The sequence below is a fragment of the Chlamydotis macqueenii genome, chromosome 7, assembly GCF_036417535.1.
Source record: "Chlamydotis macqueenii isolate bChlMac1 chromosome 7, bChlMac1.mat, whole genome shotgun sequence".
In the NCBI taxonomy this organism is placed as follows: domain Eukaryota; kingdom Metazoa; phylum Chordata; class Aves; order Otidiformes; family Otididae; genus Chlamydotis; species Chlamydotis macqueenii.
The window spans coordinates 31,726,729-31,741,964 of NC_141562.1; the positions used below are offsets into that span (position 1 = coordinate 31,726,729).

Below are 15,236 nucleotides of genomic sequence, written 5' to 3' on the forward strand. Positions count from 1 at the left end.
ATGCAAGTGTGAATGTGCATCTGTGTATATGCTGTCTTAGAGATAATTATTAAATCCTTGGGAAAAACTACTGTAAAGAGTTGAACTAATGCATGTGAAGCTGTGAAATGTAGCCTAAAAGAGTATTTGTTACTCAGTATTTAAAGTAATTTGCTTTGAAACAATTTGTTTTATTATGCACCAGATTTATAGTTTTTTTTTAATTAACATATGCATGTATTTTAATATTAAGCAATTAAAATATTTTAAATGTATTCATTTTAAGCACAGGATGGTTTTTGTCATTTCTAAAACCTTGTTTCAGTATTGCAATTAAAGTGGAAAATGGTAATAGTTGAAATAATTGACTGCAAAAAAGACAAGTTATATCAATATGATTTCTTAATATTTTGCATGTTGTTTTCATTGTTTATGTGGAGCAAGTTTTATATGGATATTTCTATTAACTTCACTTTCATAGAAGATATTCCTTTGTTAGTATTTTGAACACAGGTGAAGATATGCAACTTAGTTGCTCATCTCACTTTATGGTAAATGCAATTGTGTGCGCACTGAAATTCCACTTGAAACTAATCATCTGTGGAGCCATAAATATAGCTCAAGCCTAAAAAGAGCTGTTGACTTTGAAAAGATTGTAATTTACTTCTATTTTATTTGCAGATTGCCTTCTCACAGCACAATACCATCATGGATCTAGTGCAGTTCTTTGTCACTTTCTTCAGGTAAATTGCTTTTTCTGTCTTCTGACTGAAATCATGCTGATTCTTTTCCATCAAACCAATATCTTAACCAGCTTCTTAAGCTTAAGAAATGCTTGCAAAGAAGCTTTTAAACTGTGGTCTCTAATTTGCACCAGTGGAGGATCCAGGCCATTGCACTGTAACTACAGGCCACTGCTGGCATCTTTCATATATTCAGTGGTACGCTCTTCACACTTACTTCATAAGGATTAGCTAGATATATACTGTATATTACAGTGATTAAGAGATATCAGCTTTACTGGCTTAAACTAGTGATTTGTGTGTTTGAATTTTCTCTAGACTCTTTTAAATAATTATTAAAAGTGATGGTTCTGTTTAATAGCTTGTTATTTTTAGTAAAGCACCCCAAATCTCAACTAATGCTTTCAGGAGTTAGAGATTCATTGTGAAAAGCAGTAGGCGATGCGTAAGATTTGGTTGTGGCAGCAATGTGGGAATTGGCTTCAACTGCAAATGGACAACTATTCTAAGATCCCGAGGAAGGTATCAATATGTCCTCTCAAAAGTGGTTCATAGTGTTCAAGCCTTTATCTGAAATTTGGTTTCAACAGTTTGGAGCCTAACAGAACTATTTTAATAAGGATTGGTTGGTTGGTTGGTTTGTTTTTGTGGTGTTTTGTTTGTTTTGTTGTGTTTTGTTTGTTTTTTTTTCTTTTTTTTTTTTTAATTCCATATATTAAGACAGTGGCAACTTCTGTTGGTCTCAGTAATAACCCAGGTCATGTTTGCTAGTATTATTGACAGGGAAAAAATTGTGTTTAAAGACAAATTTGAATGTGCTTGATAACAAAATTTGTTTCAACTTGCTTTGATAAATATGTGTTTGCATTTCACCTATCTAGTATTACATTTTTCCTATTTCTGAGCACCTGGTATAACCCTTTCACCCTGGCTGCCTAGCCAAACCAGCAAACAGGTATGCACATTTTACTGCTTGAATCAGAAACAGCAAAATAAACAAGCATTCTTAAAATTTTCCAAATGTATCAAGATCAACTGTATTTAAAATATTGTTCTGTAAGGAATTTATTTCAAACTATACATAGTAAAGTCGAAAAACTATGATTAGATCTGTAACTAATGCTTGACCTACCAAGATAGTGTTGTATGTTCTAGAGCAGAAAAGTTATAGAAATAAAAGTTCTTTTGAAAAAAATTGCAGAGTATTCAGAAACTGTAGTGCTCCAAACAATATCACTCATAATGAAAAAAAGAATCACCTATTCAATTTCATTCTTTTTGTTCTGGAAGGCTTCATTGTACCTTTGTATCTACTGGGTCAGTGACCTTTTCTCCAAGGGTAGAGATGCAATCAGATATGTTAGAGTAGTAACAGATTCCTAACAGTCTTGCAGAAACTGTGGCATCAGTGTTGCTTTAGTCAATGCTTTTTAGCTCATGCCTTGAAGACTTTTAGCTGTCACACAAATTAAGGAGTGTGTGATTTTTTTTTTTTCTGCCTACTTTGAAGCAGTACAGATCTCATTAGAAAATTTCACAGGCAGGAAATGTGAATGATCTTTCTTCTCACACTTGAAAAATGCTATCCCCACCGTTGAAGAAAGTCTATTCCTGTATTACCTTGACCGGTAAAACACTCAATAAATAAAAAGCCTAGCTTTTTTTTTCTAAACTGTAAGTGATAAAGGAGTTTTCAATGTTTTCAAATCTTACATGAATATATTGTTTTAGCTGAGTAGGTAGCCAGGACATTTTAGGCATTTCATAATGGAGTATGAATATCTTTAGTTTCTGAAAACATTATTCACTTTTTCTTTAGATCATATTCTATCCTGCATAAAATTTGATGATGTTCAATATTTGTCAGTTTTTATTACATGATTTGAGTAAATCCAGAATTCAGAGCCAAGAAACTCTTGATTTCTAAACCTACTTTGAAATAAAATTATAGTTAAGAATTTATAACAGTATGCATGCATTTCTCAAAAAACCTATTTGTATCAAGAATCTGAAGCAGGAGTGGTGGTAAGGAATGCAATTTTGTCTCATAATCAAAAATCAGGTAAACATGAAATTGATACAGGTGACAAGGGTTATCTATTGGTATTTTTGTGATAGGTAATGATATGCAGCTGCTACTGTCATAACTATTTTTTTTTAGAGCCTGTTTCAAATAGGTAATATCAGGCACTTTATCTGAGTGTACATCTTCGTTATGCTCTCAGAACGATTCTGTCCGTTGCCTCTGGTTCAGCTCTAGGAGTGGAGCTGCCAGCTGGTGGATTTTATGACTGGCTGGAATGGTGTACTTTAGTCACTTCTATAACCTCTCTCCTTACTGTTATCAATTACAGAATTTCCAAATTGTAATAAGTAGAGTGATGTTAAGAAGTTTGAATACTTTAAAAGCTTGAAAATGCTTCTTTTGCGTGTGCTTTAAGACATTCTATGGCAAATTATGGTATTTAGGACGAGGGATAAATTCTTTCTGACAAATCTTTCTGTGAGCACTATGAGTGTGAGAAAACAATATTCAAAATATACCCAGTATTTATTGCTGGGATGGACATTTAGATTTGGATGAGGGCTAGTAGCATGATCTGCAATAGGAATTGCAGTAGATACTGAAGAACCAGATCTACCATGCCATATGTATGACTGTGCCAAAATCTCAGAACAGTCATTTCGGTTGTGTTTCACGCAGTGGGAGCAGATGGCTGCATTTCAGCAGGTTGTATCAGAGCTCCTGAGAGCTTCAGTGCCTGAATCTGCCATTCTTGGCGTAAACTTGCAATGAGTGAATTCCTTCTCTTTACCGGCATCCAGGTGTGTCTGCCTGGCTATGTGTTTTGCTTTTGTTGAAATAAGGGATGATAAATTAATGAAAGATTTTGGCATGCTTAGCTTTATGAGATCAAATATTGATCTCTGTAAGAAAGACAAAACGCAGTGTGTCAGGATCCCATCACATGCACCATGGCTGGGTTCTCAGAAAATGCAGAAGTCTTCTAGATCTAAATTAGAATAATTTCTGGTAACGTGAAAATCAAGTTATCTTAGCAAAGTGGATTTTACATTTAGGGTTAGAATAAAATTGATTTTTACTTAGTGATGCATTTAACAGTTTTCACCTCACTTAAAAGCAAATAGTTGTCTGACTTCCACTGGGACAAGAATGTCTACTGTAGCGAGCAGTCTGAGGTTTTTTTGTGGTTTTTTTTTTTTTGTTGTTTGGTTTTTTTTTGTTTAAAATGTTTGTTTTGAATTGTGGGGTGTAGTTTTGTGTCTTCCGCTCTCTGAATCACCCAGAAAATGTGTCATCACTGTAGAGTTATTTAATATATTCATATTTTCTGAGAAAGCAGCCACTTATTATTGGCCTGCAGGCAAAGGAGATTCCCCAGTACCGCTGGATCAGTTGCTTTTCAAAACGACAGATGAGTCATTTAGTCCCTTGGTGAACAGACCTGTTTTCCATTATTTTGTTCTTGTTTTTCTTCATTCCGTGTTTCTCCTTTGAGTCATTTAGAAGTGCATGTGAGTGCACTATTTCAATTTCAACACACACTGTTCCTCAAAGTACAAAATAGTTGCTCAGCTTAGTATCTGAAGGTGGCCTATGTATTTGCTTGCTATACAGATACGGGCTTTTCCTTCCTTCAGGTAGGTGCATTTATTACCTTTCTCACTTCCTATATGTATCCAGTACTGTAAGTGAGAGCTGTTCATTGAGCCTGGTGGAGTGCTTAATTCCAATTTCTGCTCAGTTCATAATAACTAGAAATAAGTTCTGGAGCTGGTTAAGTTCAGAGGGGAGTTTGTAGGGTGAAGATTTGGGTGATAATAACAGGATTTGAAAGATTTTTTTTTTTTGCCAGTGTTTTTTTGCGGGGAGGAGGGGAAATATCTTAAATTCACTTTTCATTGTGTCTGTTGCTGTAGACTAGCACTCCAAAAAACATTTTGTCACTTCTTCTGCTTTTATAAAATCTCTTTGGAATCAGAGCTGCCATTTATGTAGTAGTGTTCACCCCAGAGCTCTCAGGAGGTGGCACCTGAAATATGCTTCCCAAGACTCAGTACTTTGCAGACTCCCTTTCTCTGAGGCAGTTCTGCAATGTTCTCCTTTCAGGGATGCGTCTTTTTTTACAGCTACATTGTATCTTTTTTTCCTAAGAAGCATCATAGATAATTCGCATTGTGTTTTTGTTATGATTCCCTACATTTGTATTGTATTTTCTTTAATCCGACTAGTCAATTTTTTTTTTTTCTTAGACTAACACAACATTGGTGCTCACAGCTATTTGTCTTCTAGAGTGCTTAATCCTGGTCACTTCTTTATGAAACTCCAGTCCACTGTGCATTAAACAAAAGAACTAGAATAGGTTTTCATCTGTGATAAATGAACTTGAAATTTTGCTGTTGTCATTTTAATTTGAAAGAGAAGCAATTCTGTGTCTTATCCAGGATATATGTAGTTGCAAACTTAACTTCAGAAATTTGTTTCCAGATGAAAGTATATAGTGAAGTGCAGCGAAAGTTGGTGAAGAAAAATAATAACACAAAATAAAAGAAGTAAAGAAATATTATGATTTTCCTTCAGGCATAATGCCATTGTCCATTATAGCAAGTGACAAGCAGTTTTCTCAAGCTCTTTGCCAGTCCATCTCTGCAGACGCAGCCGGTATGGCACACTGTGAAGTGAGTGACATCGCAGAAATGAGCAATCTGTTTATGGCAGTAGAGAAATATTCAGGGTCCTTCTGTTCAGTTGTAATAAATCACAGAAAGAGAGAAAAGAGGGTGCTAGACTGTGTGTTATTCTGTGGATTTCACAGGTACTAAAATATTAAATGTAATTATTACTTTTGAGAAGAGACGTGTGAATTCAAAGGAATTCATATAATGAGCTTTTAAAATTGAATATTAATAAAATTATTCCTATGAAATTTCCTGCTATCAAATGAAGCATTTTGTCTGGAAGATTCTGGTTTTTAAAATTTATTTATTGAGGTTCAATGTAGGGAGGGCTACGTTTTGTCAAGAAGCAGCAAAATTATGGAAACCCCTGCTGCAGACTCCAAAAGCTGCACTAAAAATTACACATTAAAAAGTAGTTACATAACCTATTTGTATTTTAAAATGTGAATTTAATCTATATATGTGGAGCAATGATGTTCTATATCATAATTGTTTTTCTGTGTTTTCAATAATTTTTGTAATATTTTGGGAAAACACTCTAATTTCAAAATTATATTTCTTTCCTTACATGTCTTGAGTCTTTTCAGTAGAAATTCTAAATATCAGGTTGAGGGATATCAGGGGTTTCGTATTCTTTATACAGTACAATTACAGAAGAATAATGATGCTTCTTGGGCCTGGTAATCTCAAAGTTCTTACTCTGTCTTCAGGATAATGTCATGTTAATAGGGCTTTTAATAAGGAGAGTTATAATTTTTTTACACCTACCACTTGGAATGTATTCACCTCTTTGGAAAAGGTATTGGAAGTGTTACGTAATGAAGAGAAAAGTCCTTCAGCAGTGTATTAAATTTCCTGATTATATTTGAGTCTAATACACTAAACAATGCTGACATATCTTGATGATTCTCTAAATGTATTTCCTGTTTCTGTGATTTATTGTCAAAGGACAAAATTTGCACCAGAGAAACAGTGCAGTGAAAGAAAAGAATGAGAAGAAAGCATAAAAATATTTCTTAAAAGAATGTGAATCTTTTGATTTGGAAGGCTGCTGAAATGTGGCATTGGTTGGCAGTCCTTCCCCAAATTAAGCTAGTTAACTGTCTAAAAAAGTTTTAATTTTAAATCTCAAATTAGCATAAATCAACAAAATGATTGCAAAAAAAAGCTGAAGTTGAAAGCACAACTATTTTGAAAAAGTTCAATTTCTAATTGTTCTTGAAAGTTACTGCAGAAAATATTAAATTCTGTATTTCATAATTTTTCTGCAAATTTAATGGATATAGACTTTTTTTTTCTTTTTGGATCTGGATTTTTTTATATACAACATCACTTGTTGAGAGAAATATGGAATATTTCACCTATGAAGGGCAAAACCATAAAATTATATGAAATATGAAAGTCTTTTCCATGAGTAAAAGAAACATAATCACACTTTATGGGTGTGATGTACTATTTATTCTATGGAGATTAATTTCAGTTTATGTTAGATTAAGCCCCTTTGATTGTAAATCTTCTTTATTTGCTGCTTCAAAAAGGTGAAGGGATGAACTGCCGGGAGTTAAAGTTCACATCTAGAGGTTTATTGTGTAATATATTTCAGAGCCCTTTTAAATGGTTCACTTTAGTTTCATATTGTATTGGCAGAATGAAATGTGAATGTTGGGCTTACGGATAGCATCCTGCTGTACACTTTATACATTTTCCCTTTTTAGTTGTATATAAAGTCCGTTTGAATAATTGATCATTCATTCATACATTACTATAGTAGCTTCTGGTATGGCTTGTAGTATATTTAATATGAAAAGACAGCTTTATGTATATATACATGAATTATGTATGTAGGGAAATATAAATATAAAATATGTATGTGTGCATTTACACATAATATAGTCTCTTTTTAATAATTATTTTCTTTAATAAAGTTATTTAAACCCCCTCTACATTCTCTGTAACATTCCAACAGAGGTATGTAATGAAAAAACATCAATACTTTTTTTCATAATTATTTTCCTACAAATAAGAAATTTTCCACTCAAACATTTCATTCTTCCCTTCTAAGAAGTAGTTTGATGTTTCATTGCACAGCGAAACCAATAAACCCAGGCTTTGTAGGGGCAGTTGTCAGATATGATTTCAAACTATTATAGAATTTGGAGTTTATGCCTCTGGAGATGAAGGATTGAGTTGGTTTTCTATATTTGATATATATTAGTAAATTATTTTGCATGGATGTGGTAGCTGTTCTTACTAATAACGTAATATGTTTTATATTGATAATTTATTGATGCTGCTTACTTTAAAATATAATTTAGATCAAATGCAGTAGATACCATAGATACTTTAATGTCTCTGTTTTCAGTTATGCATTCAGAGCTTAAATTGCAAAGCTTTACTAATACCATTATTGACGTTTTAGTTTATTATTTTGCTCTTCTTCCTCAACAAAATTATTTTGATTACATTTTTAAGAGTAATTTTAAATGTGTTCCTCTAGAGGCTTCTTACAGTGTGGTTTTGGCAGTAGACTGGGGTTTTTTTTAAGGCTCATTTCCCTCTCATGTATTTCTCTTACCTTCAGTAGAGCAGTCCAAATGTTCTGCACCACAACATCCATGTTTCGACCTTGTTGTATACAGAGGCATGCATTGTGCTGCCAAGTGTCCGTGTTTGAGTGAGTCGGTCCATGAATACCTACCATGAATCCTCTGGTGCCCCATTCGGTGTAGGTGTTCTGGGTAGAAATACTTGAGTTGAGGCAACTCATAGACTTGTCATTGATTTTTGTTGTTATTTATACTGCTATTTATCCAAGCAGTAAAACAATCACATTTTAAAACTCCATTCTTCTCCCATAATAGCTCCATTATTTTATTTTATTTATATAAAATATATGTTCACATCTTACACAAGTATACTGATTTTTTTTTTTTTGGGGGGGGGTGAAGTTACAGTGTACATACATAAGTGGTTCAGGTGGTTGTGGTGGAAACTTCTCAGATATTTTAGAAAATAATGTCATTGGGATCATACAGACTTACCTTGTGGAAGTCATAGTGAGCTTGGATCACACCTGTCCTTCCTTACTTTTTGATTGTATATCAAGTGTAGTGATGCAGTTACGACTTTAAAGCTAGACTGTGTCTGAGATTTTAGTGGGACTCTCTTCTTTGAAACAAGTTACAATATCTCTGTGGTTTCCAAGTATCTTTCTTCATAAGACCGGGGAATAAGATCATTTCTGAGGAATTCTTTAACAGACTTCCTGCCATAGTCAATAATAGTCATCCAAGATAGAAATACATTTCCATCTTCATGTCCGTCGACTTCATGGGAGATGAAATTCTGTAGAAAGATCTGTTATGCTGATTTGCCAAACTTCTCTTTCCTTCATAAAAACGTTTAATCTCTCGGATTCTAAAGTACAGAAAACCAGGAATATATTATGTAGGAGTGGAGTCCGCCCTAGCCCATTATCTCTGAAAATGCTTCATTTATAAAGCTTGGGATTGTCAATGATCAATGTCTCATCTGACAGGGAAAGGGAATGTGTTAACATACTTTCTGAACTGAATTTTTACTCAACAGCCCAAGCACTATGTCCAGGGCTCCATCTCAGCCTTCCTCCTTCCTTTTATTTTATGGTAAGTGAGAATAAGTACCAGTTACATCTGTTTCGAAACAGAAGTATTCAGTTTGTGTGTGGTTCTAAGAGACAGATATTATGAAAATAAGAATTGTAGTATTTTTGTACACCAGGAATGTGAGAAGTTAATTTTAGGGGCAATTATGTGACTTTCATGAGGCACTTCATGCAAGATTTATTTATGGGAATATATAGATTTTGAGGACTGCGTCCAAAAATAGCATTTTAATCACTGTCATCTGGATAAGAAGAATTATCCATGTAATTAGTTTCAAATGAACTTGAAAGGTGTTGCTTAATTTGTGTGAATTCCATTTGAGACACAAATAAATAAATACAAATTTGCATTTAAATTATTTTTTGTAATATTTGAAGTTTTAAATGCCATCATAGATAACTTACTTCATAGGCAGGCATTTGTTTCACTTTACAGTTCAGAAAGCAAGAACTGAGGGCTTGAACCCTTTGTATGGCTTTTGGATTAGGAGGTTCACAGTTGAATTACATTTCCCTTGAGTTCTTTTATTTCCTGGAGAAACTGGAGGTGAAAAGTTGGAGCTCGAGAGCTATTGCTTTGTTAAAACAACAGGGACAGGAAAAATGTGACTCCGAATGGGTCATAGATCTAGGCTGATGGGAAGAAAAACCTGCCATATTTAAGTATGTTTAACAATAAAATAGATGTAGCTGAAGAGAGAAAGATTGCAGCTATTAGCTGATCGGTTCCAGAAAATGGAGTATGGGGTGCAGCCAGTGCGTGGTAGTATTTCTCACGACTAGCAAGGATAAGAGAAGGACATTCCAAGCCACCTAGACATCATGCTGGTTTAATAGGTGGAGTCTTTCACTGCCTGTGGCAGCCAGAGCTCTCTTAGAGCAGGAGACGAGCACTGCCGCTGTTCATTTGGAACAATAACACTTCATTCTCAGAATCATTCAGAATTGCTAATCATTGAAATATTCTTACTTATAACAGTGTTTGTAAAACTGTGTGATTCAGAGCAATTTAATTAATCATTAAAACATTAAAAAATTTATACTGCTCTCATACATATCAGACTCCTAATGTTATGTTTACAGTTCTTTGTACTTCAGATAATCCTGTTGAAATCTTTGGAGCTGCTTGTCATGTGTATATTAGTTAACACAAGTAAGGATGGCTGAACATAGCACATCATAATCATAAACACAATGTTCTTGTCAAGTACAATGAGAGAAATCAATTGCTGTGACAATAATTGCTATTCAAAATCATGGCTTTAGAAAAAATAATTGTTCAATTATTTTTATTTTAGAATTGTGCTTGCTTTATAACATATCAATTAAAATAAGCTCTATTTGCCAATAAAAAGATAGTAAACAATATGTCAGAAAAACAGTTCTTAGAAAAACAGTATACGTGATCTCTTGGGAAACTTTTACAGTATTAATTTAAAAACATTAACTTAGATATAAGACTTGTTTTCTTTGCATGTATCTGCATTAAAAAGGTTTTTGTAATAAGTTTTTTTTTTTTCCTGAATACTATTATTTTTTGTTCATGTTTAAAAATACCATAGTTAGTATTAAGAGAAACATTAATACAGTGTAGGGTCACTGTTAAGATTGCTGTTTAGTGAAGTGCACGTTTGGCAAAGAAAGTGAGATCAATGGGCAAGAGGTTTGTGGATCTAGAGGGATGTTTAACCATTGTCTCACTCAGCCCAGCAAGGTTCGATTAAGCAATAGTTAGCTTGCTGGACCCACTCCTCTTTTCAAAAGAAGACTTGGGAGGAGCTTTTAAAATAAGCGTAAGTATATGGGCAGTCAGTGAGACTGCTGTGCACCTAAATAACTTTATGAAAGTGATCTTTGGGTGCTTATGTCTCTGTTCGTAAGCAGTGTGGACAGATAGGAGATCATCTGTTGAGTAAAATGGTGCTTAGAACCTGACATCCACACTGTATACATCTTGTCATTTTTTTCCTTTTGACTAGCTCTAGTTCAGTTCCATGGACTGGAAGCCCTTTTGTCTCTGGAGTGTCCAGTGCACATCTTCCAGTTCAGCTTCTGCATCCTGAGCTCCGAGATCGCTCCGCAGTGTGAGCCAAAGCACAACTGTGGTGGCAATCAGGGGAGTCATTCCAAAGCCCACTCCAGATCCATGCTAAACCAGCAATGCAGGCACACCCCTAGGAACCCAAAGACGTGTCTGTTATGCATGTTGGAGCACTGTGGCAGTGTAACTGTGTTAGTGTGAGGCTGCAGTCAAGCTAATGGACCATCAGTTTTCCTGTGAGTTGTTAGAATAGTCTTGGCAAGCTGTGCTGGCAAGATACGCAACTCTCCAGGCAGGCTTAGGCAGGGATAGCTGAGGGGTTCTGACCACGCTCAGCTGTCTGGTGCTGCTCTACTTTGTCCCCTGTTATAAGAGAAGTAAACATGACGGGTGCTCAAAGTGGAATCCCACAAAATGTTTAATTTTAATAGAATTGAAAGTATACTAGATTTAAGGTAAAGTTTGAAAAAGTGTTTGCTTTCATCCAATATGGAAATTTATACTTAATTATTATGCAAATCAGTGGCTTAAGTAAAATAATAGAAACAACAATTATTCATGCATGAATGTTTACATACATTTTTGGACATTTTAATTTCTCTTAGCATATTAAATAATAAGAAAATGAGAAAAAATAGCAAAGGATGGAATATTTTATTTTGTTCTATTTACCTTCCATTTACAATATGGGTCCTTAAAACATTTATATTTAAATAATGAAATAGTTCCTTTTATATCACTACAAAACCAAGTAAATGATTTCACTTTAACACACGGACTCTTTTGATACATTATGTAACTTACTTATAGGCTTTAATATGTAATGGGAAAAAAAAAGGAATTCTGTAGTATGTGTATAATGCATTCATAGAGCTCAAGGCACAAATGTGTCATTAGTTCATCTGGCCCAATCACGCTAACCATTAAGTTTCACAGACTTTTTCCCGTATTTCTCCCTGTAATTGGAGATTGTTTAAAAATGATCTACAGATTTCATTTTAATTTGCAGATTCCAAGCAGCAACACACTCACTGATTCCCTTTACGGTTTGTGCTAGTGCTTAATTTTAGTTTTTAGTTTGCCTCCTAATCACACGCAGAGAAAATGGTTTCTGTTATGGAAACGACTGCCCTCTCACTCCTCAGCCGGATCTGTGAACTGCACTAAATAACTCTGTGAGTTAAAAATTTACTCTGTACATTGCAAAAACAGTTATGCGGGCAGCAATTGTTCCTTGCAATTTTCCTTTTCTGTGTTCTACTGCATCAGTATTTCTCTCTTCATACTGCTGAGAGCCCTTCTGGGAAGATCATCTGTCTAGCCTAGACCTTGCTGCTAGACCCTGTTGTTCTCTTGCAGCCCTTCCTTGCCTGCTGTCTTCTGCTGCACTGGACATAAACTACTTGTATTCACGGCTTCCTCTTCAGTTCGTCTGTCCTTGTCTCCTACTTAAAACTAAGACGATAACTTCCACTCAGCCTGTAATATATGCCGCTGGTGATGAATTGCTCATATCCAAGCATGCTTTTTTAGTGTTTCCTCCTGTCTTGTTCCACGTGGTTTGAAGGGGCAACTGTGCAAAGCTATGTCATTATCTTCTGACAGATCATTTCTTTACTCTAGAAAATCCTGATGATGCTTGGGCTACTGTGGTTTTAAGTGTGTCTTAGAATGATAATTGTCTTACTGGGAAGATACACATTCATAAGTGCAGAAAGTCATCCACTCTGTCTGTACTCTGGGTCAGTGTTTTGTTAAGCCATCTGCATTGCCAAGATGTCTATCTGTTTGTTCAGATGTCATTCAGAGTCTCAAATAGAGAGTCAGAAGTGATGGACCAAACCTATGAGCATATGGACGAATCTGTATAAGCACATTTATTTTTTGTACTCCCTGTTTACCATCCATCCATTTTCTGTATCATAGATTATCTGATCATTGCAACATAGTCAAATATGTTTTCAGTATTGTTTCTTGCCATGCATTTCTGTGCTAGTTGAATGAGAGCCTTGGTGTTTTCCCTGTGTGGAAACTTGTGCACACTCCAGGCAAGTCACCACCTGATTTTTTTGAAAAGTGAAATGATTGAGCTTGTGAAAATCACTGTCAGTAAAATATTTTCTCCAGCCTTTTAATATTTTTGTGATTCTTCTCTCTATTCTGTCCATGTTTCCAATTTCCTTAAAAAAATGCAGATTCCAGAATTTCAATAAAAAGTCTGCTATATCTGTTTTGGCAACACCTTGTAGAGTGATAAATTCATCTCCCAAGTGCTTCTTACTAGTTCTCACCTGAGTATTTATGTTTGTTTTAACCTTTTTTTTGTTTTAGTGTCCCAGCAGCAATTCATACAGACTTGGTCATTCACACTGATCTCTAAATTATTTTGGGGATTGCTTCATTCTAAGGGGGATATATAACCATTGCTCTGTAAGTGAGGCATGGATTCCTTGTCCTCGTAAATACAACTTAGCAGTGATTGTGTATTTGAAAAAAAAAAAAATGCTGACATAGGTACAGTTGACCAATTGGCACACTGTAAAATTTCTTTGTCCTCCTTACCATTAACCATTTTTTCAGTCTTTGTGTCATGATTGACCTGTCAGCTGTTATATATCAGTTTCATCAAAACTGACTGGATCTGATACACGGGGAACCTTGTATCATGGTTGATGTTAGTCCCCTTCTGATAGTTTCTTTTTTAGGTGTCAGCTGGCCAATTTTTAATTCATTTATACCGCACTGATCTCTATTTTGCCACACTATTTGTGATTGTGCTTTCTTCTCTTATATCTCTGTTACAAGAAGAAGCTAAGAATTATGCTGGGGGATTGGACAGCATCCATCTATACTTGCTCTGCTGTTATACTCTTTGCCTATGATGTTAATGTCTTTATCATGTCTCGCTTCAACTCCCTGTTCTTTCAAAACTGCAAAAAAAAAAAAAAAAAGCTTATTTCTACTACCATTCCATTCCCTTAGCCAAGTTGACTGTACTCCTGTTTACCTTTTAAGTTCAACTTTGTGGTTTTGAGATGAGGAGATGGCTGCTTCAAGATACAGACGTAATATAGATTTATGCACTAGCATTCTAGTGCTTTCCGTTTTGTTCTTTATTCCTTTTCTAATCGCTCCTAACATCCTATTTGCTGTTTTGACTGCCACTAAACATTCAGTTGATACGTTCAAAGAACTATCTGCAATGGCTTCAAGACCATTTTCTTGAATGGTAATTGCTAATTTAGAACCTATCATTGTGTATTTGTAGCTAGAGAGGGTTTTTTTTTTTTTCTTGTGCACATTGTCTTCAGTTCATTGACACTGAATTTCATTCTCTTATTTTATTGCCAAGTCACTCAAGATTGTGAGATCTTTTGCAGTCAGCTTTAATTTTTATTACCCTAAATAAACCAAGGCTATTATCTCAGTACAGTCTGGAACCAGGTTAGCTTGACGAAGACTATTTTCCATATCTTTTTTTCCTCTTCATTAACATGAATTTTGGTTTTTCTTTTTTCATTATGATTATTTATATTAAAAAAAAAAACAGAGAAGAAAGTAAAATATTTCGTATTTGCTTGCCAAGAAAAGATAACACAAAAGTGTTAAATAAGCATTTCAAATTATGAACCCGTTTGTATTATTTTATGGGTGTGTCTTTGAAACAATCATTTCTGATTTTGAGTTTGCACGTAAACTAAACTGTTTTGACTGATCACTGGGAAGTTCAGTCTGTGACCCAACTCTATTGACATGCAGAGCACAGAAGCAATCTGTCTGAAGTTTTTCAGCCAGAACTCTCAAGTTTTTTTTTCCTCCGACTAGCTTAAGAGAATTGTTTAAGAAATTAATAAATGTGAGGAACAAAATTTTCTAAGAAAAGAGATTCAGTTCCTGGTCATAATGAAGCAGTCATGTAGTGCAAGGCTCTCTTAGTTTCTTGTGTCCAAGTCTTTTGAATATATTCATTTTTATATTCATCTTTTTAAAACTCCAGGAGCTTTGAGTTCATCATTGTAAGCAGAGTTGCTGATGTTTCCATAACTTAGTTTTTTTGGGAATGACTATAGAGAAGGAGAAGAGTAAGTGAGATGGCTTACTCTTACTTCATGCACAAAATGCTGATTTG

The 15,236-nt window shown here is 34.7% G+C and overlaps 1 protein-coding gene across 1 annotated transcript in view; it reads left to right on the plus strand.

Moving 5' to 3' along the window:
• The window catches only part of ATRNL1 (attractin like 1), a 490,222-nt gene that overhangs the window by 250,765 nt on the left and 224,221 nt on the right, over nt 1–15,236 (plus strand). Inside the window, exon 25 of the mRNA XM_086752524.1 lies at nt 661–722. Within this exon, the coding sequence (XP_086608650.1) occupies nt 661–722 (62 nt within the window). The remainder of the gene's footprint in view (nt 1–660; nt 723–15,236) is intronic.